Source organism: Eleutherodactylus coqui, chromosome 1, assembly GCF_035609145.1.
Source record: "Eleutherodactylus coqui strain aEleCoq1 chromosome 1, aEleCoq1.hap1, whole genome shotgun sequence".
NCBI lineage: Eukaryota > Metazoa > Chordata > Amphibia > Anura > Eleutherodactylidae > Eleutherodactylus > Eleutherodactylus coqui.
In genome coordinates, this window is record NC_089837.1 from 324,735,089 (window position 1) to 324,763,027 (window position 27,939).

General features: G+C 43.2%; 1 protein-coding gene across 1 annotated transcript in view; it reads left to right on the plus strand.

The window, feature by feature from the left end:
* LOC136575465 (uncharacterized) overlaps positions 1-27,939 on the plus strand; it is a 383,051-nt gene that overhangs the window by 9,344 nt on the left and 345,768 nt on the right. Inside the window, exons 3-5 of the mRNA XM_066575086.1 lie at positions 19,977-20,123; positions 24,227-24,335; positions 24,420-24,532. Of these exons, the coding sequence (XP_066431183.1) occupies positions 19,977-20,123; positions 24,227-24,335; positions 24,420-24,532 (369 nt within the window). The remainder of the gene's footprint in view (positions 1-19,976; positions 20,124-24,226; positions 24,336-24,419; positions 24,533-27,939) is intronic.

Here is a 27,939-nt window from a genome sequence, read left to right on the forward strand (position 1 = left end):
CGCGTTGGTGAGGGCGCGTACAATGTTGCGGGAGACGTGGTCATGCAGGGCTGGGACGGCACATCGGGAAAAGTAGTGGCGACTGGGAACTGAGTAGCGCGGGGCCGCCGCCGCCATCATACCTTTGAAAGCCTCCGTTTCCACAACCCTATACGGCAGCATCTCAAGGCTGATAAATTTGGCTATGTGCACGTTTAACGCTTGAGCATGCGGGTGCGTGGCGGCGTACTTGCGCTTGCGCTCCAACACTTGCGCTAGCGACGGCTGGACGGTGCGCTGAGAGACATTGGTGGATGGGGCCGAGCACAGCGGAGGTGAGGGTGTGAGTGCAGGCCAGGAGACGGTAGTGCCTGTATCCTGATAGGGGGGTTGGATCTCAGTGGCAGGTTGGGGCACAGGGGGAGAGGCAGCGGTGCAAACCGGAGGCAGTGAACAGCCTTTGTCCCACCTTGTGGGGTGCTTGGCCATCATATGTCTGCGCATGCTGATGGTGGTGAGGCTGGTGGTAGTGGCTCTCTGGCTGATCTTGGCGCGACAAAGGTTGCACACCACTGTTCGTCGGTCGTCTGCACTCTCAGTGAAAACCTGCCAGACCTTTGGGCACCTCGGCCTCTGCAGGGTGGCATGGCGCGAGGGGGCGCTTTGGGAAACAGTGGGTGGATTATTCGGTCTGGTCCTGCCTCTACCCCTGGCCACCGCACTGCCTCTTCCAACCTGCCCTGCTGCTGCACTTGCCTCCCCCTCTGAAGACCTGTCCTCAGTAGGCGTAGCAAACCAGGTGGGGTCAGTCACCTCATCGTCCTGCTGCTCTTCCTCCGAATCCTCTGTGCGCTCCTCCCTCGGACTTACTCCAATTACTACTACCTGAGTGATAGACAACTGTGTCTCATTGTCATCGTCCTCCTCACTCACTGAAAGCTCTTGAGACAGTTGCCGGAAGTCCCCAGCCTCATCCCCCGGACCCCGGGAACTTTCCAAAGGTTGGGCATCGGTCACGACAAACTCCTCCAGTGGGAGAGGATTCGGAACCATTGCTGCCCATTCTGGGCAGGGGCCCGAGAACAGTTCCTGGGAGTCTGCCTGCTCCTCAGAATGTGTCATTGTAATGGAGTGAGGAGGCTGGGAGGAAGGAGGAGCAGCAGCCAGAGGATTCAGCGTTGCAGCAGTGGACGGCGCAGAATTCTGGGTGGTCGATAGATTGCTGGATGCACTTTCTGCCATCCACGACAGGACCTGCTCACACTGCTCATTTTCTAATAAAGGTCTACCGCGTGGACCCATTAATTGTGAGATGAATGTGGGGACGCCAGAAACGTGCCTCTCTCCTAATCCCGCAGCAGTCGGCTGTGATACACCTGGATCAGGAGCTCGGCCTGTGCCCACACCCTGACTTGGGCCTCCGCGTCCTCGCCCGCGTCCACGTCCTCTAGGCCTACCCCTACCCCTCAGCATGCTGTATTACCATTAGTGCAGAAACAGAACGCTGTAATTAAATGTGCCGCTTATTGGCCTGTGGTTGGAGGCTGACTTCCCTTACGGAACGCACAGCAGAGCCAGGAAACAATTTTGCGCACGCCTGTAGTGAGACGTAGGTGCGTATGACTGAGCTACTGGAATTCACAGCGCAGAAGCAGTCAAGTGGCCAAAGGCCAGTAGTATGCCTTAAGTATTTTGCTTCTATTTTTTTTAAATGCTGAGCTGATACAGCAGACAGATACTGTAGGCAGCGTATAATATTATGTATACTCTTTCCCTCTGGCGGGATGACAGCGATCATGTAATAGAGACAGCAGATCCAGGAAACAATTTTGCGCAAGCCTGCTGTAACGCTTAGCTGCGTATTAATTAGGACTACTACCCCCAGCAGATAGATACTGTAGGCAGCGTATAATATTATGTATACTCTTTCCCTCTGGCGGGATGACGGCGATCATGTAACAGAGACAGCAGATCCAGGAAACAATTTTGCGCAAGCCTGCTGTAACGCTTAGCTGCGTATTAATTAGGACTACTACCCCCAGCAGATAGATACTGTAGGCAGCGTATAATATTATGTATACTCTTTCCCTCTGGCTGGATGACGGCGATCATGTAACAGAGACAGCAGATCCAGGAAACAATTTTGCGCAAGCCTGCTGTAATGCTTAGCTGTGTCTTAATTAGGACTACTACCCCCAGCAGATAGATACTGTAGGCTGCGTATAATATTATGTATACTGTTTCCCTCTGGCGGGATGACAGCGCTGAAGTAACAGAGACAGCAGATCCAGGAAACAATTTTGCGCAAGCCTGCTGTAACGCTTAGCTGCGTATTAATTAGGACTACTACCCCCAGCAGATAGATACTGTAGGCAGCGTATAATATTATGTATACTCTTTCCCTCTGGCGGGATGACAGCGCTGATGTAACAGAGACAGCAGATCCAGGAAACAATTTTGCGCAAGCCTGCTGTAACACTTAGCTGCGTATTATTTAGGACTATTACCCCCAGCAGATAGATACTGTAGGCAGCGTATAATATTATGTATACTCTTTCCCTCTGGCGGGATGACGGCGCTGATGTAACAGAGACAGCAGATCCAGGAAACAATTTTGCGCAAGCCTGCTGTAACGCTTAGCTGCGTATTAATTAGGACTACTACCCCCAGCAGACACGCAGTAAACTGAAGACGGTCACAGGCAGCCCAAATATAGTATTTTTCCCCAATTTTTTGGAAAAAGCCCACTGCCTATATAGCCTGAATATCTCTTTCCCTGCCTCACCAGTACTGGCCCTATACTCTGTACAATGACTGCAGACTGCGGACGCAATGCTCTGCACGCCCGATATACAAAAAAAAAAATTGTGCAACACTGCTAAAAGCAGCCTCAACAGTACTGCACACGGTCAGATGTGGCCCTAAGAAGGACCGTTGGGGTTCTTGAAGCCTAAAATAACTCCTAACTCTCTCCCTATAGCAGCTCCGGCACCAGCGGCACTTTCCCTGATCTCTGTCAGAATGCATCTGTGGCGAGCCGCGGGAGGGGCCGATTTATATACTCGGGTGACACCTGATCTCGCCAGCCACTCACTGCAGGGGGGTGGTATAGGGCTAGAACGTCGCAGGGGGAAGTTGTAATGCCTTCCCTGTCTTTCTATTGGCCAGAAAAGCGCGCTAATGTCTCAGAGATGAAAGTGAAAGTAACTCGAACATCGCGTGGTACTCGTCTCGAGTAACGAGCATCTCGAACACGCTAATACTCGAACGAGTATTAAGCTCGGACGAGTACGTTCGCTCATCTCTAATACTCACCTTTCTGCTGCAGCCGGAGTTCAGCTGTGTCTGGCCGGCAGTTCTCCTGAACTGCTCTGAGTAGTATTCAGCAGTCGGGCATTTAAAATCCCCGCCCGCTGAATGAACTGCCTCTGATTGGTCACAGCCTCACCAATCAGAGGCAGCTCTCACTCACACCCATTCATGAATTCATGAATGGGTGAGTGAGTGCTGCCTCTGATTGACTCAGCGCAGGGACCAATCAGAGGCAGCACTCACCCATTCATGAATTCATGAATGGGTGTGAGTGAGAGCTGCCTCTGATTGGTGGGGCTGTGACCAATCAGAGGCAGCTCATTCAGCGGGCGGGGATTTTAAATCCCCGGCTGCTGAATACTACTCAGAGCAGTTCAGGAGAACTGCCGGCCAGACGCGGCTGAACTCTGGCTGCAGCGGAAAGGTGAGTATACATTTTTTTTTTTTTTACACATTTTAGGATGATTTTCAGGTAAGGGCTTATATTTTTAAGCCCTTACTGAAAATTCATCCCGCGCTCGCCCGCAGCACATTGCTTTCAATAGAGCCGCCTGTATTGCCGGCTCCATTGAATTCAATGGGCTAACATCGTTCTTCTCTGCCACAGCTGTTACAGCTGTGGCAGAGGAGAACGATCTTAATGCTGACATAAATTTTTATTTTTATTTTTACACATTTAGGGCTCGTTTAGACGAGCGTGTTTTGGTGCGTACTTAGGTGCGTACATACATCCGCACCTAGATACGAGCAAAAACACGCGTGAACACAGCTGCGTGCTTGTTGTCAATGGAGCCGCGGCTGCTGCCGGCGACTCCATTGAAAACAATGCTCTGCCGGTCCCCTGCATTCTTTTCCAGGGAAGGGCTTTACATATAAGCCCTTCCCTGAAAAAGAAACATTTTAGTGCAAAACAAAAAAAGAATTAAAAAAAACGTACCTCTCCGCCGCTGCTGTGACCCCCGCGGGCATGAAGAACAAACACATCTGCCGCATGCGGCAGATGTATCCTTCACCCCCGCTAGTTAAAAGAATTCCCTGCTGCTACATCTGCCACATCTGTGGCAGATGCAGCAAAAGGAATTCTTCAGTTCTCAACCGCAGCTGTCACACATGACAGCTGCGGTAGAGAATCCTTCTGCCGGCATCCTGTCAATGGCTTTTCAGGGAAGGGCTTCATAATCCCTTCCCTGAAAAGCCATTTAAATTAGTGCAAAAAAATAAAAAAAAAGCAATTCTCACCTCCCTTTAGTTGCCGGGGTTCAGCCGCGACTTCTAGCGCTGTCCCAGGCTCTGTAGTTTTGAGCTATCAGCAGCTGGGGATTTAAAATCCCCAGCTGCTGATAGCTCAGCAGCGCTACAGAGCCGGGGACAGCTGCAGAAGTCCCCGCTGAGCCCCAGTAGCTGTTAGTGGCTTTGCACGGAAGGGCTTCATAAGCCCTTCCCTGAAAAGCCTTTTAAAATAGTAAAAAAAATTCAAAAAAATAGGTACTCACCTCCCTTCAGCTGCCGGGGCACCGCCGCGTCTTCTCCTGCTGTCCCCTGCACTGTGTTGCTGAACTGCTGATCTATCACCAGCCGGGGATTTAAAATCCCCGCCTGCTGAAAGAGCTGAATGTAATTGGCTGAGGTGCTCAGCCAATCACAGGCAGCTCTCATCTGTCATTCATTCGGGGAGAGCTGCCTGTGATTGGCTGAGCACCTCAGCCAATCACATTCAGCTCTTTCAGCAGGCGGGGATTTTAAATCCCCGGCTGGTGATAGATCAGCAGTTCAGCACCACAGTGCAGGGGACAGCAGGAGAAGACGCTGCTGTGCCCCGGCAGCTGAAGGGAGGTGAGTATCTATTTTTTTAGTTTTTTTAAATCACTTTTAATTCATTTCCAGGGAATGGCTTATATGTAAAGCCCTTCCCTGAAAAAGAATTCAGGTGTGCCAGCAGACCATTGTCTTCAATGGAGTCGCCGGCAGCAGCAGCGGCTCGATTGAAGAGAATGCCTGCATTTTTATTCTTTTTTACACTAAAATCTTTCTTTTTCACGGAAGGGCTTATATGTAAAGTCCTTCCCTGAAAAGGAATGCAGGGAGCCAGCAGGCCATTGTTTTCAATGGAGCCGCCGCCGGCAGCAGCCGCGGCTCCATTAAAAACAATGCGTGCATTCCCTATGGTGCACACATGTCCTATCTTTGCAGGCACGCACCTGCAAAGTACGGACATGTGCACACACCATAGGGAATGCAGTGTTGTAAATATAAGCGTGTTTTGGTGCGTGCGTATGCAATATATCGAAATATCGATAGTTTTCCACCAATATTTTACAATAATCGATAGTTTGTTCAGCGATAGTCGATACTATCGACTATCGATATTTTTGTGTCGATGTCCCAACCTTAACTCACACTCACTCATCATCACCATAGCATCTACAGGGGTGCCATGGAAAAGTAGCCCAGAACAACAGTCTTATGAAAGCTGTCTAAAAGAAAATCTATCTTTGTTGCCCATGGCAACCAATCACAGCGCAGCGTTCGTTTGTTATACTACTGAGGTAAATTGAAAGCTGTACTGCGATTGGTTGCCATAGGTAACAAATCTTTTCTTCCAGGCAGCTTTCATAAGATTGCTGCCGCGGGAGAACACCAAAGTCACCTCCATTTTCAGCGATAAACCTATCATTAATGATAGGTTCATCTCGGCATGCCGTGATTTTCAAACGCGAGCAGAAACTCACGGCGATTTTCCGCTCGTGCACATCAGGCTGCGCTTTCTATAGTTATCTTATAGAAAGCGTCCATTGCTTTACCCGCGTGCGGATTATCACCGCGGATAACACAATGATATATTGCCCATGGACAGGAGGCCTTAATTTTCTGTGGCCAACCTTAAACAACAAACTTTATTGGAATGTTGTTTACTGGGAAATATTTTAATTAAATGCTTCAAGAATAAAAGAAAAATCTGCAGAGACTTTTAAATACCGCATATACCGGCGTATAAGGCGACGGGGCGTATAAGACGACCCCCCAACTTTCACCTTATACGCCGGTAATATAGTGTAAAAAAAAAAATCATTACTCACCTCCCCCGGCGTTCTGTCGCGCTCCGGCAGGATGTCGCTCGCTCCTCGTCCCCGGCGCAGCATTGCTTTCTGAATGCGGGGCTTGAAATCCCCGCCTCCAGAAAGCTAATACACACGCCGTCAGCCAGTTACAGCCATTCAATGACAGCATTGAATGGCTGTGATTGGCTGAAGGCGCACGTGGCTTCAGCCAATCACACTATTCAATGACAGGACAGATCACTCAAGAGGGTAACACCCGACCAGCTCCGATTTTTATGAAACTTTGCAAATTTTCTTGTTACGAGAATGTAAATAAAAATCTCAATTTTCAGACCTATTGGTTAATGGGGTCAAGAAATACAGGGGGTCAATTTTCTAAAAGTAACTGAGACCCATCATTTTTGATAATTCATATCTTAAGAACTATTGGGCGTCGGAAAATGTCATGCTCTTCGTAATAATGTGTAGATTTACAGCATATTTTCCCTGATACTATAATTCCAATACAAGTTAAAGAAAAATTAGGACCAAAACTTCAAAAAACATATTGAAACTGAGCAACTCCAGAGAGAAAGCTGAAAAAACGTATATATGCCCCATAGATTCAGGTTTCTTACCACAAAATCTTAGGAAGGTGTTCTTTGTAGTTTTTGAGAAAAGCATTCTTAATGGTGACTCTATATTGACAACCATTTTAGTGGTATCAGATATGACCAAATACAGCAAAATGTGCTTCATATCATGAACTGGGTGAGAAGTCTGCTTTTGGACATACAATGTGTTCAGCTAAATAATCAGGCGATTTGAAAGACAGGTAAGGGGAATCCCTCTCTAAAGGCTTATTCACTCGGTTGAAAATCTTGTGCCAGTTCTGTGCGCTGTGAGATGTCCAAAACCCGCGCAAATATGAACTCCATTCTTTTGAATGGACTTCTTCACATGAGCGGTTTCTTTCCCTCGATGCTGCGAGGACAAAGAATGCAGCCTGTTCTATCTTCTGGTATTCCCTTGGCTAGAAACAGAACAGACAGGGAAGGGGGGAAAGGATTCAGACTATATGGCTAACTTCACACGAGCAAGTGTGATATCGGGCTGTGAACAACGAATACTGTGCTCGCCAATATGCGATTTATCCACAGATGCGAGGTGTTTTTTAATCAAAAACTGCCTCGCATCACCTCGGGGAAGTAGCTGTCAGCTATGGCGGAGGATTGAGGAGTTTCTCCCATTGTTTTCAATGGGGAAACCTTGCATTGCACCACATGCAGCTAGCACGCAGTACGATGCTGCCGCCTGCTCCATTGAAAACAATAGGAGATGCGATGTGAGGGCACGGCCAAAGATAGGAGCTGATGTGATTTTTTTCCTGTATCGCATATTAGGGGCGATGCAATTTGGGAAAAAATTGCTCATGTGTATGACCCCATTCAAAAGAATGTACAGCCTCATGGAATCTGAGCAAAAATGGTTTTAAAAGATCTTTTGGGCAGTAGGCCGTCTGTCGATGGGCGATGCGGTATCCCGCGGCAAAGCTCTGCTGTGGAAGCAGCCGCCCGGGAGCAGGTGCCGCCAGCGAATCTCCACCGGTCAGCCCTATCTAATAGATAGGCTGACCACAGAGAATTGGGGCATATTCGCAGCATGCAGGGAATTGCCCGCCGAGAGCGGAGAATCGCAGTGATTCTCCGCTCGTGGACAAGTGCCGGCGCTTTCTATAGCAATGCTACGGGAAGCGTTGGCTGGTAAATCGCCGGCGAATAAACTGCCGTGGACAGGGGGCCTTATTATTAGAGTATTTGTTTATTAGGTAGCTGCTATTTAATAGATGTTCTTTGAGTTCACTACAGGGTCAGCTGTGAGCGGGCTGGAAGGTGCTGGGGTTTAGAAATCTACATGTTATTACAAAAAGAGTGACACTTTACACATCTTCCTATGCCCAAGAGTTTCCAAGATATGAATGACCCAAAATTATGGTTTTTGGTGACCTTCGGTTAATTGACCCCCCCTGCATTTCTTGACCCCATGACCATGGTCTGAATTTTAAGATTGTTATATACATTCTAAAAAACTAACAAATGCGTTAGTTTTAATAAAGTTTTATAAAAATCAGAGCTGGCCGGGACTTACCTCTTGGGGGATTTTGAGTGATTTGTCCTGGAATGGTATTTTGTGTATTCGAAATAGCTGAGACCCTTGCATCATAACTATCATTTCTAATTCCACAGAATTATTTTCCTGAGTACGGATATATATATATATATTGCAGCCTTGGGATGGGCTTTCTACTAATTTATTTACATGCAGTTTTTCTGTTTTACAAAGACATGTTGAAATATATCAGTCTGGAGAAGTTTCCTTTAGTCACTTCTCAGGACTTATGTACACAAGCACATTTACGTTGCGTATTATGCATGCAAAATTTGCGAGCATAATATTAAGTGACTAGAACCCAGTGATTTCAATGGGTTCAGTCACATTTGCGTTTTTTGCACCATGTTTTATTTTGGTGAATAGCAGGTTAGTTGAAGAAATTTCTGCAACTAAAAATCAGTTCCTAAAACCTGATTGCGGGTATTTTGGCAGGTAGAACATAGATTTCTGCAAGCCCCAAGCTGATGATTGACCCAATCACAGGTGTCTGCAACAAATCTGCCATATGTGATGTAATAATCTCGTTTTGATTTTTGTATTCTCCTTGATTTCATGATTTTTTTGACAATAAAGTTACATTTTGAATGCCCAAATGGTGGCAGCATAATATTAAGAGAGCAGTTCCATATAAAGCCACAGGGTGGCAGCCTATGCACAGAGAAACATGATGAATGCCAATTCTCAAACACCTGCTAGTTTTATTATTTATTACAATATCAGACACACCGTTCGCAGCCTCTGGTGCAGAATTGAAATCTAGACAAAACTGCAAACACAGCATATTGCGCTATTTTGTCCAGGAAAATTGCTGCCTGCATGCCAGAAGCCACTCGGACCCCATTTTAGTCAGTGAGTGGGGTCCTTTTGGTGTCATCCACGGCTGACATATGCTGGATCTAGCACTATTAGGTTTTCTGTTTGGCTCCAAGGACAAAGCTGAGCAGAGCACCCAAAACCAATGATGGGAGTGTAAACCTAGCTTTAAATTGATGGTAACAGTAATATCCAACTGGTATTTGACTTCATAAGCAAATTGTTCTAAATTTAATGATACATAAATTTCCTACAGAGTAGGTTATTTAACCCGCACATTGCACGTAATGAAAGACATTTTTTTTAAAAAGGTGAGAAAAGCTAATTTTGCCTATCTTGCCTTCCAAAAATGGAATAGAAATTGATCAAAGTGCTGCATGGATCAACAAATGCTACTATTAAAAAGTTCAACTCATCTCGCAAAAAAAGCTATCACAGCAAGAAAAATGTTAGGGTTCTTTGAATGCAGCGATAAACAAAAAATACATTTAAAAAAAAGGGTGAAAAAGTTGCAAAATAAACATTGATATAAATTTGGTTTGAAGTAATCATACTGGCGTGCAGAATTAATTTAATATATCATTTATACTGCATGATGAATGCCGTTAAAAATAAAAAAAAACATGCCAGAATTGCGGATTTTTTAAAATCTTGCCCAAAAAATGAAATACTAAGCAATCAAAATGTTATATGTTCCCAAAAATTGATTAATCGAAGACTGGAGTTCATCCCGCATAAAACAAGCCCCCATAGAGCTCAGTTGATGGGGAAAAAAACTCCGCTATGGCTCTTGGAATGTGGCAACACAAAATCAAATCTTTTTTTTTTAAGTGTTTTTTTGTGTACAAAAATAGTAAAACATAAAAAACTGTTCAAACTTAGTGTCGCCGGAATCATGCTGACATAGAGAATAATGTTATCATATTATTTATTTTGCACACTGATTGGATTTCATTTTTACTGCAAAGTTTCCTTTTTTCCCAAATCCATCTGCAAAAAAAAAAATTTGCAAAATTTATAGAGTACATTATATGTACCCAAATATAATGCCATTAAAAAATACAACTTGTTCTGCAAAAACAAGCCCTCATATGTCGATGGAAAAATGAAAAAGTTATGGCTCCTGGAATGCTGATGAGAAAAGCTGAAAAATTAGTTGGTCATCAAACAGGCTTAGCCACTAAAGAGTTAAATACATAAGGTTATATTGACACTCGCACAAAAGAACTTAAACATTCTTTGCCTTAAATAGGTTTTTCCACTATTAGATATTAGTTTACTCTGTTAAATAATCCAAAACAGAATCCTGTACCAGTAAGGCTGGTCTCACACGAGCAGATCTGTATTGCGGAATCCGTGATCGTGACCCATGTGGACGTTCAGCAGTATTCTGCGTGCATTCAGAAAATAGAACATTCGCTATATCCACTTGCATCAGTGGACAGTAATGCGATTTCGACATGTGGAAATTAAAATCGCAGTATGTTCTATTTTCTTACTGATTTCCCACAGACGGCTTCCATTGAAGGCAAGCGCCTAGCGATGGTTCGGGAAAAATAAACATTATAAAAAATGTGTACTACGCATGTCCAATGGTGGCTCGCTGCAGCCATCCGCAGTACAGATAAAGGCAACAAGAGATATGTATGTCCGGATGCCTACTGCGGTCAGGGTCGGATTCTGCTGTGGGCTCCCGAATGCGGAATCCGACCCGTTTGTGTGAAACCGGCCTTAGAATAGGCCATTTCTAGTGTTCTGCTTGCACAATAACCGAAATCATTATTCCAAAGTTAAAATCTAAGTTAAATAAAGACTAAAAAAAAAATTATAGCATTTTTTAAAAAGGACGATTTTGGCAAAAATACATAAGCTCGCAACCCACGTCAAGGGTCCTCAGTATCTTGAGTGTACCTAACTATCAAAAACAAAAAACTAACTAACATCCTATCGGCCTCCTGAAATGGAGTCCAACTGCTAAGGCATAAACTGCACATGCACTCTTAGACCATATGTGGCTGGTCTTCCTGGAGGGGGAGGGGAATAATCTAGTGTTGAAGAGATGATCAGCTGCAGTTCACACACAGAACCAAACCACTGTCATGAATCCTACAGAAGTTGTGAAGAACAATGCAGACTTGTATGACGGAAGTCACTCTCTCTGGATCCAGCTGAATAGTGCCTTAGAACACCCGCCAATTACTGATGAAAATTCCAAAGGCACACTGAACAAAACAGTATGCCCTAGTGAGTCTGTGGTAGAAGACTTTCCTTCAGGTTCTTAGACATTCTGCAGCCATTTCTCTGAGGTGGTCTATGAAGGTTTCTAGGCCACGGGAGGGACAGATGTTGCGACTGAAGCCGCTGATCTATTCTGGAAGCTCTCTAGATGTGAGTGTCCATAGTGCAAATTGATAGTTGCTATCAGCCAAGACACCGGCATGAATATTTGCCAGTTAAAAGAAGCTGTACTTGATAGATAAAAATGGCGAAAGTCATCTATAGCGTGACTCACAGCTTTTCAGTACATAATATGGTACATTAAATTATACTATTGCAAAATACAGCTCATCCCACAGAAAATAAGCCCTCAGACAGCTATGCCAATTGATAAGAGTTAGGATTTTTTGAAGGTGGGGAGGGAAAACCAAATCTGAAAAACAATCTGCTATCATTAAGGGGTTAAAGGAGGCCTCCCTGTATACATTCCTATTTTTTCTACAAATTCTTTGGTACAGTGAACTGGCTGCCAGTTTGCAACTATTCTAGAAACTGTAACCTAGGAAATTCCATGCTTCCTTGTAGGGAATAAGGGTGAAGAGCAAGGTGATCGCTTAGACTCAGTACTGACTGTGGTTCAGTGGATTCACTTTCCTGGTGAGAAACGTAAAAGTATCTGAAGGCGATCGTCCAGGAGATACTGGCTTGCTCAGATACTTTGCAACCTCCATTTACTACAACATCTGCAGCATCTGTGGTAACTACTCCCACTGTGCTTACCATATTGGTATTTTAACTGCATTTACCTACTCCTCAGTTTGATGGACACCCTAAGGACGTTTGTGATTTCATCAACTGATGCACCATACGTTTTGAACTTTATCCTCAGCAAATTTACTTGGATGACGTAAATATAACCTATGTAAGTTCCTTGCCTGCTGCAGAGGCTTTGCATTTGGTCTCCCCCTATGGGAACATGTTGATCTAGTGGTGTCCTCCCTGTGTGCTTTCCTGCATTCCTTTCAGGGGGAGGGGGAGGGGGAGGTGGGAGGTTGTACTCGGCCTTACATCTTCTGCTGCTTTTGCTCTTCTTCATTGCAGGTAACACGCTTCCACTGTCAGCCAATACGCTGTCTTCATATCCTGATGTCTAAATTACCCTCTACCATTAGAGCTCCAGTTGCAGCATTCTAGGAAAGCTTATCAGGCTATATGAAAGATAACTGATGGGCCATGGCATTCCCTGTGAACTGGTTGATCTGATTTCTTTGGCTAAGACAGTGGGAATTTTGTAAAAAAAAAAAAAGAAATCTCAACAAAAGGAACCTACTTGACACTTCAGCTGTCTAGCTCCTACCTTTAACAATCCACTAGTGGCTGCTCCAAATGAGTCCATGTAAGTTGGCTGTGTGGTATTGCCTGCAGAGGAAAGAAAACAACACCTGACAAGGTCTATGTCTCTATCGTGGAAAATGTGTTCATTTGCAGGTCAAATGTCCCGTTTGTCCATCAGAGTCAAAAAACTTCTAAGCTAGGTGAAAGAAGGGAGATCACCTTTGCCCTGATGCTTCCTTTCCCTAACGCTAAAATTCTGTTTTTTTTACTGTGAGTTTCCGAGCTTTCTACCCCAGCTCTCTACTCCGTGCTTTCTACCCCAGCAAAGCAGTAGCGGAGTGTCAATGGCAGCTCTGGGCCTAGTAAAGGCTTACAGGCTGACATGGAATCAAACCTGTTAAGCTCTGTTTGTAGGAGGGCTTAATCAGCTTATGTTAGAAGTACTATATACAGCAATACAGAAATATTGCAGTACTTTGTACACGCGATCAATCAATAAGTCAAGTTCTTTATATGGACTAATAAAAATTGTAAAAATAATTTCACTTATATTTGTTTTAAATCTAAAAAAAAATTAAATTCAAAACCTCTCTTTTTCCCATTTAAAAAAAATCTAAAAAAATTTAGCCAAACTCAATATCACACTAGTTATCCCAGATGGTGAACTTAATAAACATGAAAATTACAGTGCTAGAATTGTGCTTTTGTGGTCACACAGCTTTTAAAATAAAAATTGAATAAAAAGTGAACAAAAAGGCATATGTACTTCATAATTTGTAACAATAAAAACTAACCCCATGAAAAACAAGCCCTCACGATGGAAAAATAAAAACACTATGGCTTTCAAAATATGGTGACAGAAAGCATTTGTTTGTTTAAAAAGAGGGGTTAATTTTTTTAAAGTAGTAAAACTAAAAAATATATATGTTTTAGTATTGCTATGATTGTACAAAGCCTATACTAAAGTTAAAACATCATAAATGCCATAAAAACTAAACTCAAAGAACAATGGCATTATTGGATTTTTTTTCCATTTCAACCCACAAACATTTTTAAAAGTGTCCCAGTACATTATATTGTGTATTATATGTTACCAGTATAAACACAACTCGGCCCGCAAAATACACCCCAGTGGTTTCATATGATGGGGGACATAGATGGTAAAAAAAACTAGTTACAAAAATACGTAAAAATAATTTACAGAATAAAAAAAAATCTATATATAAAAAAGAAAATGACCCATTGGCGGTGCCAACCAAAACTGCTACCGTATGCGCATTGTAATCTTAAATTATATATCAAAACGCCCAAAACAAAATGAGGAACCCATTTTCAGGGAAGGTTTTATATTTCAAGTCCTTCCCTGAAAATCACTGTGGGGGTTGCCTCCATCCAAATGCTTCAATGGGGCGGCTTCAGTGCCGGCCCCATTGAAAGCAATGGGAGAAGATCGTGATCCTCTGTCACAGCTGTGGCAGGGGATTCCTTCATCCCCACGGGGAGTCCCCTTGTCACTGAACACTGTGACAGTGCTATCACAGCGTTCAGTGATGAGTGGACTCCGCACGGGGATATTTTATGTGCAGCACGGACCTTGCCAGTGCATGCATGTCCTATCTTTTGCAGGTGCGAGTATTTTGCACCTGTAAAAGACGGACATGTGAACACACCATAGGGAACCAATAGTTTTATCAGATGCGCTTTTTTTTGCACACATAGGCATGCACAAAAAATGCTCATCTGAATTCACCCAAAAGGATTAATATGCCCACTCCTACTGCCCACAGCCAGTTGGTAATGTACTCACATTACCACTAATGTGCTAGTTCTTCATTCTAGCAGTGCGTCTTGTGAACTAAGCTGTCTTTAGCTCCTGTCCCAGTAATATTCTGGATACAGGGTTAGGCCTCCGGTACACTTGCGTTTTTTTTCTGTGTGTCATGCATTAAAAATATGGATGACACACGGACGGCATATGGACCCAAATTATTCTATGGTGCAATGCACACTAAGGGCTTAGTCAGACGGGCGTTTTTTCACGCGATTTGCACATGCGCATGTGATTCGCGCATATATAGAACCAATGGTTCGCTATGGTATCGGTCACATGTCCGCTTTTTATGCGGATATGTGATAAATTATAGGACACGACGATTCACAGATCGCGCCTATCTGCGTTCGGCGTTTTATGTGCGCACCAAAATCATTTTTTTCGCCAGACAGTCTAAGTTTCATGCGCATTTTGATGCGCACGGCGATTTTTCTCCGGTCAGACGGGCATTTTGCTGCGACGATTAACGCGGCTAGGTGCAGATTTTTCCTGCGATTTTTCGCCCCCGGTCACGCGATTTGCGCATGCGCATCCGACATGCAATCCGCAAATCGCGCGAAAAAACACCCGTCTGACTAAGGCCTAACAAGTCTTTTCATGCAGACATGGCCTTGAAAAACAAATGACACAAGAAAGAAAAAAAAAATGACACACGGACCAAATACGGAGGCTACACAGAGCTGCATATAGAAAAAAAAGCATCCATTTTTGTAGATATAACTGTTTTTTTTTTATGCAAGTGTACACAGAGCCTGAATATGGGAGACCACCCATGACATTCCGTGCAGGGCAGCCATTGGCTGCAGCAGTCAGCCAATGTAAACAGAGACCATGGGAGGTGACTTTTAATTTTTTTTACAGCAATCATCTAACTCAGCCAATGATTTTTTATAATATGGAAACCTCCTTTCAGACCAGAAATGCTTGGTTGCATTTTGGGAACATAATAAAATATGAGTTAATAGAACTGACTTTTCTGCTTGCTGTACCATCAACAACAATAAGATTTCACTTATCTCAATCGGTTTTGATTTCTGATTGAGTCTTTAATTTATTTGCAGGTAATGTGAAGTAAATTAGTCAAGTAGTCAATAGCTGATAATAAGGAAATGGCAGCACGGAAAAAAGGGATGCCAATGATACTTATTGTAGTCTTATTTTTCCCTGCAGGTCAGCATTAAATATTAACTCAATACATTAGCAGGCAATGCATGATCTCTCCCAGTTCTAGCTAGTAGTATTTCCACTAGAGTCACACAATTGTTTGCCGTGTACTGATGTACTTGAGATTAATTCTACAATGGAATGAGAAATCTGATCTTTTCTTTTTTGTTACATTTGTTTTTATTTAAATTCTGCATTTTACAATAAAAGAAGTCAACATGAAAAAATAAAGTACTGTATAATGACTTCAAATGTAATGTAATAAGTAATTGAGAAACCAACAAGTGACCCATAGGGGCACAGTGTAAATTAGAAGTAACAGCCATGCTGTCAATACACTTAAATATAACCCCACCACTTGCCCTGAGAAAGGCCACAAAAAATACTGGCCTAACCAGAGCCGAACTAAAAAGGGAAAAATGGAAGGAGGAGGGAAGAAGAAAAAAAGGTGGTGGGAGGGGGGGAAAAGACCTTCTCTCGCAGAGACAGGAGCAGGACAAATTATACAAGGCCATGAGACCGAGGCTCAAGGTCCACACTACAAAGACACTTTAAAAGCCTTGTGTGACACAAAGTGTTAAGGCAGCAGAATGCAGTCCTAAGCTTTCACTCACGACCTGTAGGTTGTGGGTTCAATCCCTGCAATGTTCAGGTACCGGGCTCAAGGCTGCCTTCCATGCTTCCGAGGTCGGTAAAATGAGTACCCAGCTTGCTGGGGGGGATGGTAAAGATGACTGGGGAAGGCAGTGGTAAACCACCCTGCAAAAGCAGTCTGCCAAGAAAACATCACGATGTGACGTCACCCTAGAAGTCAGTCACTACTTTGTGCTTGCACCAGGGGACTTTACCTTTTCCTTATTTTGGGATGAAAGAACACAGTCTATAATTCTATCTTCAATCTATATATTCGTCAATGTCTGTTTGTTGGAACATCATGCACAAACTGTACGACCGATTGACATGAAATTTTGCACACAGTATAATCTTGACCTGGAGAAGGTTGTGGGCTAAAAAAATAAAAAATAAAAAAAAAATCACAAATTTGGTTGTCTTGGCAACCTTATTTGCATTCTTTTGCCTTTGCTTGAATTTTAATGCAGCAACCCCCAAATTTGCTTTCACCAATGGATTCTACGTACTTGATTTAGTATTTCTTGTTATTTCCAACAAGTAATTCCCACTAGAAGAGTCATACTGAGCGCTGAAAAATTGTGCTTCAGGACTGCTTTTAAGTCTAACCCTGGGGGAGGACAACAATCATTTGCCCATTTTGTCCTTCCTAATTCCGCCTTGGATGTCTGTCTGGATAACAGTTTGCAAAAATGATATGTCCCCAGACAGGAATACATGGAGCAAATTTATGAACACCGGCCTTCATTAAATCAACAAACAGTAAAAAATTGTTTTTGGTGCCCATAGCAACCAATCACAGAGCAGCTTTCACTTTATCTCAGCACTGAGAATTGAAAACTGTTGCCCATAGCAACCAATCACAGCACAGCTTTTATTTTACCTCAGCAGTATAATATATAGCAACCAAAGATGGTGCAGCTTTCATTTTAACTCAGCAGAATAACAAATGAAAGCTGAGCTATGATTGGTTGCTATTGGCAACAAAAAAGGCCAAATTTTACTCAAATCGGACCAGAACTGGGGATTTCTATACGACACAAAAACAGATTTTGTGTTTTAGATATAAGATGCCAAGAAGCGAAGGACCTGTTTGGGCAGAAGGACAACAGCCGCACATAAAGTAGCAGCCGCTCGAGTACCTGCAGCGCCAGGGCACACTAACGGCCGACTCGAGAATCAACGCAAGGATCATTGAATTTAATCAGCATAGGTGTCCTTCAACGTATTTATGCGTACGTTCTAATATAATCTTTTCCTACTTAAAATGTCATGTTTTGTATTGCACTCGTTCTGTATCGGGGACCCAGGCTAGTTCCTTCTATTGCAGATATAATCAAACCTGTGAATAACAGCAGCTAATTTGAATACATGCATCTCTGCGTATCAAAAAAAAGGAAAATTCAGGAAAAGTTGGATAGTCTGGATCCAAAGCAATTTTTGTTACGTGCCAAAATCTTACTTGCTGTGATTACTCTTCTCATGTACTAGACCGATGACTTGATCCAAAAGTTTCCATTTTTATTAGTTATGTTTGAATTACACATTTCAACCTCTCTGTAAGAAACTCTGCAATGACCTAATCAATGAGGTTATGTTATTTGTTCATTACTACTACTATAATTATTTTGTAAAACATTTCATTAAAAATTAAATGTTCAAAAAAAAAAATGTAATGTAAAAAAAAAAAAACATGTTAGTTTCTCCCGCACCCAACTACCATATGTCTGAAAATGGGAAGTGGACTTAGGATCTACTCTCGTCGACAGGGATTGGACCCAGATTTGGAAATCTACTAAGAGTGCCTGTAATATCTTAGAGAAATTTTAAAATCCTATTTTGTTGGTACATAGACCGCACCAGACTAACCCATGGGGTGCCTGAGTACCCCTCACATTGTTTTGGTAATATGCTTCACACTTGGTGGCTCTGTCCTTCGGTACAGAGGCTTTCAATTAGTTTACCCTCTTCTTTATTCAGTAATGGCATGCAACATAAGGATAAGCCATCAATATGATTGGTTGGGGTCCCCTGGATCCCTGCCAATCAGCTGATTGAAGGGGCGACGGTGTTTGGCCCAATGCACGCAGGTGGATTTTTGCTGTGGAATCCGCAGCAGGCATCTGGCCTTTATTCCTCACCTTTATCAGTGAGCCTTAGGCACTGATGACTGTGTTGCTAGTTCACTGTTTGTCCTTCCTTTGACCACTTTTGGTAGATACTAACCACGGCAAACTTGGAACACCCAACAGGACCAGCCATTTTGCAGATGCTCTGACCAAGTCATCTAGCCAGCACAATATGGCCCTTAGAAAGATTGCTTAGATCCTTACACTTGCCGATTTTCCTGCTTTGAACACATTAACTCTAAAAACAGAATGTTCACTTGCTGCCCAACATATCCCACCCCTGACAGATACTACTGTCCCAAGGTAATCAGTGTTATTCACAGACCTGTCAATGATTTAAATGTTAGGGTTGATTGTTGTATAACCTCTTTTCTGGGTACTACGCCTGTCTCACACAGCGGGATTTGCGGCTTCCATGATCTTATGATCCGCAGTAATATGCTGTTGAATCAAATGCACGGCTTTACAGAATTTCACTCACATTAGCGGGTCAGAATTGCTTAATCCACTCTCAGAAAATATAATGCAGCATGTTCTCTTTTACCGCCGATATCCTTGACATAGAGCCCATTGAGCTCTATGGTCAAGGATATACCTGAAGCCCATATGCAATTACATTGCGTATGAGCTGTGGACACCCGTGCCATCGGTAGGTGACGGTGCGGGAAATACAAACAAAAAATAAAAGCTGTACTGTGCATGATGATCTACAAGAGTACACAGTCATACACACTACATTACATGGCCATACGCAGGGTCACCGGACAGCCTCACAGCTGGAATCTGATATGGGCCTCAACACACGGAATCTGTCTCAGGTTAGGAATGCTAGAATTCCATGTATTTTGACTTAATATATTTGATTACTAGTGTAGACTCTTAGGCCTCCTTCTCACGGGCGACACCGCATCGCTGCAAGAAAATCGCAGCGATATCGCATCGCTGCACCGTATGATATCGCTGCGATTTTCTCGCAGCAATACCGCGATTTTGTAGAGTTACAAAGTCGCATGTGACACTACAAAATCACGCGACTTTGTAGCATCTGCTACTGTCAAAGTTGCATCGCATCGCATGCAAACCGCGTTTTCATGCGATGCGATGCAACAGAGAGGAAGGCTCCATAGAGAAACATGGGCTACAAAACCTTGCGTGTCGTGGGCATATCGCCGGACCTGCGAGGTTTGTGTGTCGTTTTGTAGCATGCTACAAAACATCTCATGTGTGAAGGAACCCATAGGAAACCATGGGCTTCTCATACATGTGATTTGTAGCATCGTAGCAATGCTACAAAATCGCACGATTTTGTCGCCCGTGTGAAGGGGGCCTTAATATTGAATTTCTTTTCTCTTGCAGGTGTTTACCAGGATTACTGCTGCCTTTGCTAAAAATATACAGTTTTTACTTGATGATCCCAAAGAAAGGCAAATGGTATTCAAACTCCTAGGAAATAACTTTGTACAAAATTATTTTTGTAAATATCCAAATGATCCTAGTCTGCTGGTAAGTAATGAATCACATCTTTTTTGAAGGTAGATATTCTGAAGAAACTTGTATTTCTTGTGGGTCATTTTAGAATATATGTTATATAAACTTCATTTTTGCTTGTGTGTTTGCGCATTTTACTCTACTTTTTGCCTTGACGAGGATATTTCACATGGCCGCTGGACACTCCTGTCCCGTGATTTAAAAGCCTATGTAGCCTAATTAGTTCCAGATGTGTTCTTTTTCCCACAAAATTGTGCAGTGTAATGCGCAATTGTGCAGTTATTGAAGGCCTTTGTGTGCAAATGTACACTAAAATAGAGCATGCTGGTTTTTTCTGCAGTGAGAATGAACCCATTGAGATCAATTGGTTCTATTTTCGACGTATTGTGGCTCATCGTCGGACAGTTCAGATTTTTTTTAAACTCCTTTTCTCACGGAATCCGCGGTCCATCCTCAATGTCAATTGTCATTCCGCAATTCCGCCGCGTGCATTCACCCTTAATGTGGTTAATAGTCTTATGCCCCTTTTACACGGGCTGAGAATCTTACGCTCGGACAGTATGTTTAGACTGCACGATTCTCGCTGAGAATCTTGCAGGCCTTGTGCAATAGTCATTAGTGTTTCACATTCCTAGATGCTTTAAATAGGCGCTGTATGTGCAGAAACGCGTTGCATCCAGTGAGGTGACAGTTGGAGAAGTGGGTATATGCCACCATTGTCCCTACACTATCTTTGTCTGTGTATTTTTTGTTTCTTTCAATTTCCCTTGTGAGATAATAAATATATATATTGGAGTCTGCAAACACGGGAGATTTCTCACTGCTTCGGCAGTTTTTCATTTGATTTGCATTGCCCCCCTCCACATGACTAGTTTTGGGGTTCCTCCTGCTGCCACCTGGATCTGCATCTACAGGAACCAGGGACGACTTTATTACGAACTCACCTGGACTACAGGTGCTCAGCAGGTTAACCCCCTCCTCTATGTTGGGGGCCCCGCTTAGCACCAGGTAAGCTAATCATCTGCTATTCACTTAGGATCCGTTTGGCGCTTTCCCGTTTTATGTCTCTATACATTCCTATGTGAAACATTGAACGATCAGTATTTAAACTGCACAAGAAGTGAACAAGTCGGTGCTGATTTTTATGCTAGTGAAACTGAATGAAGAACCGGAAGTGGCCGATTCTCGTTCGTCATTTGGTCGTTGGCTCGCGTTTAAACTGAACGATTTTGAATGATAATCGCCCCGTGTAACTGCAGCATTGCACTCTTTCTCCTATCTTTCTCTATCAGTTGGCAGTACATCCTGTAGCTCTCCTTTCTTCTCCTCTCCTCCTGAGATACTCCTCAACTCTAAAATCTTTCCCTCCTCACAGTAACTGCCTCAGCCAACTCTGTTAGCCCCTCTACTCCTAACTTGCGACAGATGCATCGACAGGTCCTCTCCTATATGTAGCCTGTATGTGCCGAATATTTCCACATTCCGCAGCTAAAAACACAGCTAAAGCTAATACAGATTTTCACTCCCATTTTCCGCGGATTTTGGTGCAGACTTTTCTGTGCTTTTAGTTGCAAAATGCAGAAATATTTTGCCCATGTGAAAGAGCCCTCGATCACTCAGCTTGGCTGTCAGCCATGTAGTAGAGCTGCAGCCAGAGATCATGATGTCCAGCAATACCAACAGGACACTTCTATAAATCAGAGAGAGCAGGACCTCCATCAGCACTGCAATAGCTGTCATATATGCTGCTGGGACCTGTAGTTCTATAGGTTCTATAGGAACCCTGGTGTTTGGAGTCATGCATGTCTTGCTTGGTGTTGCTGCATGCATGAGGTTCTGGGTGGGATGCCCTCGTCTGCTGGTGTGAAAAGTGTCCTGTTCTGCTTGTATGCCATTAGCCATTTATTGCAAGCAAGGCCCCTAAGCTCTAGCGTGGGGCTGTCCCGATTGGGACAATTGCCCCGCTTGCAGGCAGGACTCCCTGGGGTTTGAGTTGTTTGATGTCTGCTCGGAAGTCCCATTTACTGTTCTGTCTGTTTCGGTGCCCATGTGTGTATACCCCCTTCTATTTGTGTTTGTCCTTGGCATGGTGTAAATTATGCTCAGGTAGGACGCGATAGCAGCGCTATCATTCTCCAACACAGCTAGCTCATAGCTCAGTCTTTCAGCAAGACTATCTGGCTGCACTGGGAGAAGGCTTCTCTCCTTCCACAGCACTACTCACCTCTTCTCCAGCCATACTAGCCACCCTGCATGCCTTATTTTCACTATCACGTAACTTATAGCTAAATAAAAACAGTACATTAACAATTAATAAAACAACAGTGACATTATGTATTGATCGTGGGGATTATAAATCTAACCACCCCTCACACGCACAGGCCAGTGGCTATGCAATGGGCGATACACAATTATAATGACAATACTGTGTGCCTCTTGTAATGATGGGGTTACAGAGTGCTCCCACCCAGAGGTGTAACTTGAAGCTTCTTGGCCCCAATGCAAAATCTGTAATAGGGCCCCCAATTTTAATGCTTTATTCATAGGACTAGGCTCTATATAAAGAAGAGAGGCCTTATGGGCCACCTAAGACTTGCAAATGAATCCTCTGTATTAGTAACACCCTTGTTCCCACCCCTGGCTAGTAGTGCAGTACACATTAACCACAGCACCTGAGTGGTTAAACGGCTATGGTCATGTTTATTTCAATAAAGGAGATATTTCCTACACAATTGGTGTGTCGTGTTTTGTAAAGAACAAAAAGCAATTCAGGCAAAATGCATAACAGACACATTATCTCCTGTAGCATGGCTTATGCAAGAATCAGAATCATAGCAAAGTCCAAAGTTAAAAGCCTAGAGGAAAGAAACATGGGTGTCAGCTGTTTAACATAGCCAGCACCCGTGGGAACAGCCTCGGCCCTTGAATTCAACTGCTTGAGTGTAGCTCCCAAACCCACTCCATACGCACCCCGCACCCTGTCATATACATGTATGCCATAGAGGTTTAAGGGAGTAAACCTTGGATTTCCTAACTAATGGCCAAGGCTTAAAGGGGTTGTCCCGCGCCGAAACGTTTTTTTGTTTTTTTTTTAACCCCCCCCCCCCCCCGTTCGGCGCGAGACAACCCCGATGCAGGGGTTAAAAAAACAACCCGCACAGCGCTTACCTGAATCCCGGCGGTCCGGCGTCTTCATACTTACCTGCTGAAGATGGCCGCCGGGATCCTCTGTCTCCGTGGACCGCAGGGCTTCTGTGCGGTCCATTGCCGATTCCAGCCTCCTGATTGGCTGGAATCGGCACGTGACGGGGCGGAGCTACACGGAGTCGGCATTCTACACGAGCGGCCCCATAGAAGACAGGAGAAGACCCTGACTGCGCAAGCGCGGCTAATTTGGCCATCGGAGGGCGAAAATTAGTCGGCTCCATGGGAACGAGGACGCCAGCAACGGAGCAGGTAAGTATAAAACTTTTTATAACTTCTGTATGGCTCATAATTAATGCACAATGTACATTACAAAGTGCATTATTATGGCCATGCAGAAGTGTATAGACCCACTTGCTGCCGCGGGACAACCCCTTTAATCATGCTTGTTGTTAACTGCTGTCAAAACAATAGGAGTGAATTTCTAATACTTCTTAGCCAAAAACAAAGCATCCTAAATGTTTTGCTCTATTCAAATGTATGCTAATTCCACCAAAAACTAAGTTTTAGAGGACTTGTCAATGCTTAAGCTATTGATGACCTATCCTCAATGTTGACTTACACAGGAACAGTGCCTGCAATTCCAACCCAGGCTACTATGTTTTGAACTCTGTACAAACTAAAAAAATTCAAATCCATGCCAGCTATGAGTTGGTGTAGATTTATGCTACTATTTATGCCAGTTTCTGACATACATTTTTAGTAAATTTGCAAGACTGCTGTAGGCCACACACCTATTATAAAGTACCAGCCAGCCTTCAAAGTATTTGCTAGCACTGTGTAAAAAGAAATAAAAAATTACACATTTTTACACAAAATAGGCTTGTGACAATTTGCGACTTTTTTCAGCCACAATTTTGATGCACAATCATGATTTTTATTCATTATTGCCCTTCCTTTTCTTCCATATGCAGCATCTTCCAAACATGAGTATGGTAGAACATGAGAGAATGGAAAACAAACTAAAGCTGTGCCTTTGGGATCAGTGGAAAAAAACTGCAGAGCAACTAGGATGTACTACAGGTTTGTGGTCATGTCTTCATCATACTACTATTGTATAGAATCTGACCTATTGACTCATATGCAGCATTTCTGTTATTTCTATAGATGATGGTACAACAGAGGTCTCACCAGAAATGACAAGTTTTATAAATCATACTTTCCAACTGGTTGAGAATACAATGGATTTGTTTTTAGCCCAACATGAAACCAGAGACAAGGTAAACAAATTGTTTCACTAAGGAGTGATGAAGCCTGTTTGTGCCTTAATGACCAGCTAATTGTTCAGGTATTTTCATTGTCGCATTTCTAGAGCCATAACATTTTAATTTTTCCGTCGACAGCCCTATGATAGCTTGGTTTTTGCGGAACAAGTTGTATTTTTTTGGGTACATATAATGTATTGTATACCTTTTAGAATTTTTTTAGGGGGATTGGGGAAAATAAATTCTGCCATTTGTTTTTTCAAATTTCATTTTTACGGCGCGCAAAATAAATAATGTGATAACATTATTCTTTGGGTTGGCACGATTCTCACAACACCAGGTTTAGGCCTCCTGCACACGGGCTGGTCGGACCCCACATGCAGGATTCCTGCAGCGGAGTTTGACCCGGTGCCGAGCCGGTGACCCCCGCATACCTGTCCGTTGTCTTCTGTTCAGCGCATGCGCAGTAGCCGCTGGTGCTCTGCAATGACGCAGATCGCGCGATACTTCCTCAGTGCTTACTGCGGAAGTGCCGCAGCACGGACGGCTTGCATTCACTTCAATGAAAGCTGACCGTGCGTAGCCCACACAAAATCGCAGCATGCTGCGATTTCTCACCCACGGTATTTTTATTTTTCCATCAATAGAGCTCTATAAGGGCTTGTTTTTGTGCGATGAACTCTAGTCTTCATGTATCCAATTTTCAGGAAAATATATTATTTTTATGGCTTTTTATTCCTTTTTTTCTAGAGGCTTCTAGAAGATTAACAAAATCTGCAATTCTGGCATGTTTCTTATTTTTATTTTTAATAGCGTTCAGTCTAACCCCTTGGTGACAAAGCTTTTTTTCTGTTTCTCCATTTTCGTTTTTTCCTTCCCTCTTTTAAAAAAATCGTACATCCTTTATTTATCTATCGACGTCGCTGGATGAGGGCTTGTTTTTTGCAGGACAAGTTGTATTTTTCAATGGTGCTATTTAATGTACAATATAATGTACTGAAAAACTTTAAAAATTCTAACTGTTGTAGAATGAAAAAAAAACGAACTTCCACCATCTTTCGGTTTGTCTTGTCTCTGTCGCACAAACTGCAACAAAAATGACATGATAACTTTATTCTATGGGTCCATACAATTACTACAACACCAAACTTATATAGTTTTTGGTTTTTTTGCTGTACTGCTTTTATTTTTTTAAATTATTTTCTGCATTTCTGGTGTTCTTTATTTTTTTTCTGACGACGTTCACCGGGAGCGGTAAGTAATGCATTACTTTTTTAACACAGTGATACCAAACATGTATTTTAGTTTTATTATTTAGATTCTTTTATTACAAATATAGTGTGATCTCTCTTTATACAAAGACCGCCAATAAAGTGCCGTCAAAAGGCGCATCGGCGTTTTTTTGCAACTTTTTCCCACTTTTTCAAAAATTCATTTTTTTATCTCTGCATTCAAAGAGCTCCCTAACATTTTTCTGTTTTTGTCAGCAGTGCTTTTTGTAACAAAACTGTGTTTTTCTTTTTTTTGCGGGATGAGTTGCAGTTTTTTTCTGTAAGGCGACTGTAAGGCAGTCAGGATAATCCTTGGATCAACATTTGAGATCAACAATCCTGGTTATTTAATGTTTGTATCCTGTAATGTTGTAGTGCTCTAAAAAGACGTCTAGTCCTCTCTTAACCCCTTGAGTGGCACGCCCGGAAATTTTCCGGGATGAGCTCCACTGCTCATAGCAACATAGCCCGGAAGATTTCCGGGCTATGTATCACTATGGGAGCTGCAGAGCACAATGCCACAAGCTGTGACATTGTGCTCTGCCTGCACAGACCCACAGAGAACAAAGCAAGGGCTTTGAAAAACCAGCAGAAGATATTGCCGATATGTCGGCAATCTCCTGCTTTGTTTACAGGTTGCCATAGAGACCATCGGCTTGTCAGAAACAAGCCGATGGTCTCTGTGGCAGGGAGAGCTGGTTGTTAGCTGTCAGAGAACAGCTAGGTACCAGCTCTTACAGCAGAGATCAGAGAAAACCTCCGATCTCTGCTGTGTTAACCCTTTACATGCTGCAGTCTATGTGACTGCGGCATGTAAAGGGCTGTCACTGCAGCATGTAAAGGGCTGTCACCATCGGACCCCCGGAATGTGATCAGGGGTCCTGATGGGTCCCTGTGGAAGTCCCCTAAAGGGACAAAAAAAATAAAAAATCAAAGTTAAAAAATTATTAAAAAAATTATAAAAACACTTGTCTCCCTTTACTTTGTAAAAAAATCTAAAATACAATCACACATGTGGTATCCATGCGTCGTAATGACCCAGAGAAGGAAGTTAATGCATTATTTAACCCCTTAATGACATGGCCCCTTTTTTTCTTTTTTCCCCATTTCTTTTTTTCCTCCCCCCTGTTTAAAAAATCACAACTTGTCCCGCAAAAAACAAGCCCTTATATGGCCATGTCAATGGAAAAATGAAAAAGTTATGGCTCTTGAGACGCAACTGCAAAATTAGTTGAAATTCAATGATTAGACCATTTTAAAAAACCTGCCCTGGTGGGCACGACAGGGTGGTAGGAAACCCGCCACTCAAGGGGTTAAACTCCTCTATCGATTTTACCATCACCACATCCTCAGGCAAAGAGTTGCACAGTCTAAGGCCTCTCTCATGCAGGCACTTTTTACCATGATTAATAATCACGGTATGGCACTCCCATTTACATCAATGGGGCCTCACAGACATGCTTTCAATCGCGGCACTGTACGGCGCTTTCCATATATATTTTATATATTAGCCTATTATGTGGCACGGTGTCAAATGTTTTAGAAAAATCTAGATATACAAGATCAATAGACTCTCCCAGGTCCAGCCTAGAACTTACTTCATTGTAGAAGCTGATCAACTTGGTTTGGCATGATTGACCCCCTCATGAACCCGTGTTGATGAGGAGTTATACCATTGTTTTCCTCAAGGTATTCCAGGATGGCATCTCTCAGAAACCCCTCGAATATGTTTCCAACTATTGAAGTGAGACCTACTGGCCTGTACTTACCAGGCTCTCTCCTTGACCCCTTTTTGTATATTGGAACCACATTGGCAATGCACCAATCCAGTGGTACAACCCCAGTCTCAATAGAGTCCTTAAATATAAAAAATAGCAGTCTATCACGTCACTTAGTTCCCTTGTACTGCATTTGGGCCCGGAGATTGGTCCATTTTAATCTTTTTTAGCCGGCTCCTGACCACCTCCTGAGTTAGGCATGTGATATTTTGTGGGGGGGGGGGTTCATTTTATCCCCTTGAATCTCGTGTGACATTTCTTTTTCCCTCGTGAATATACTTGAGAAAACTAATAGACTTGCCTTTTCCCCATCCTCATGTATGGTTTCTCCTGCATTATTTGTTAAAGGGTCAGTGCTCTCAGTGCAAATCCT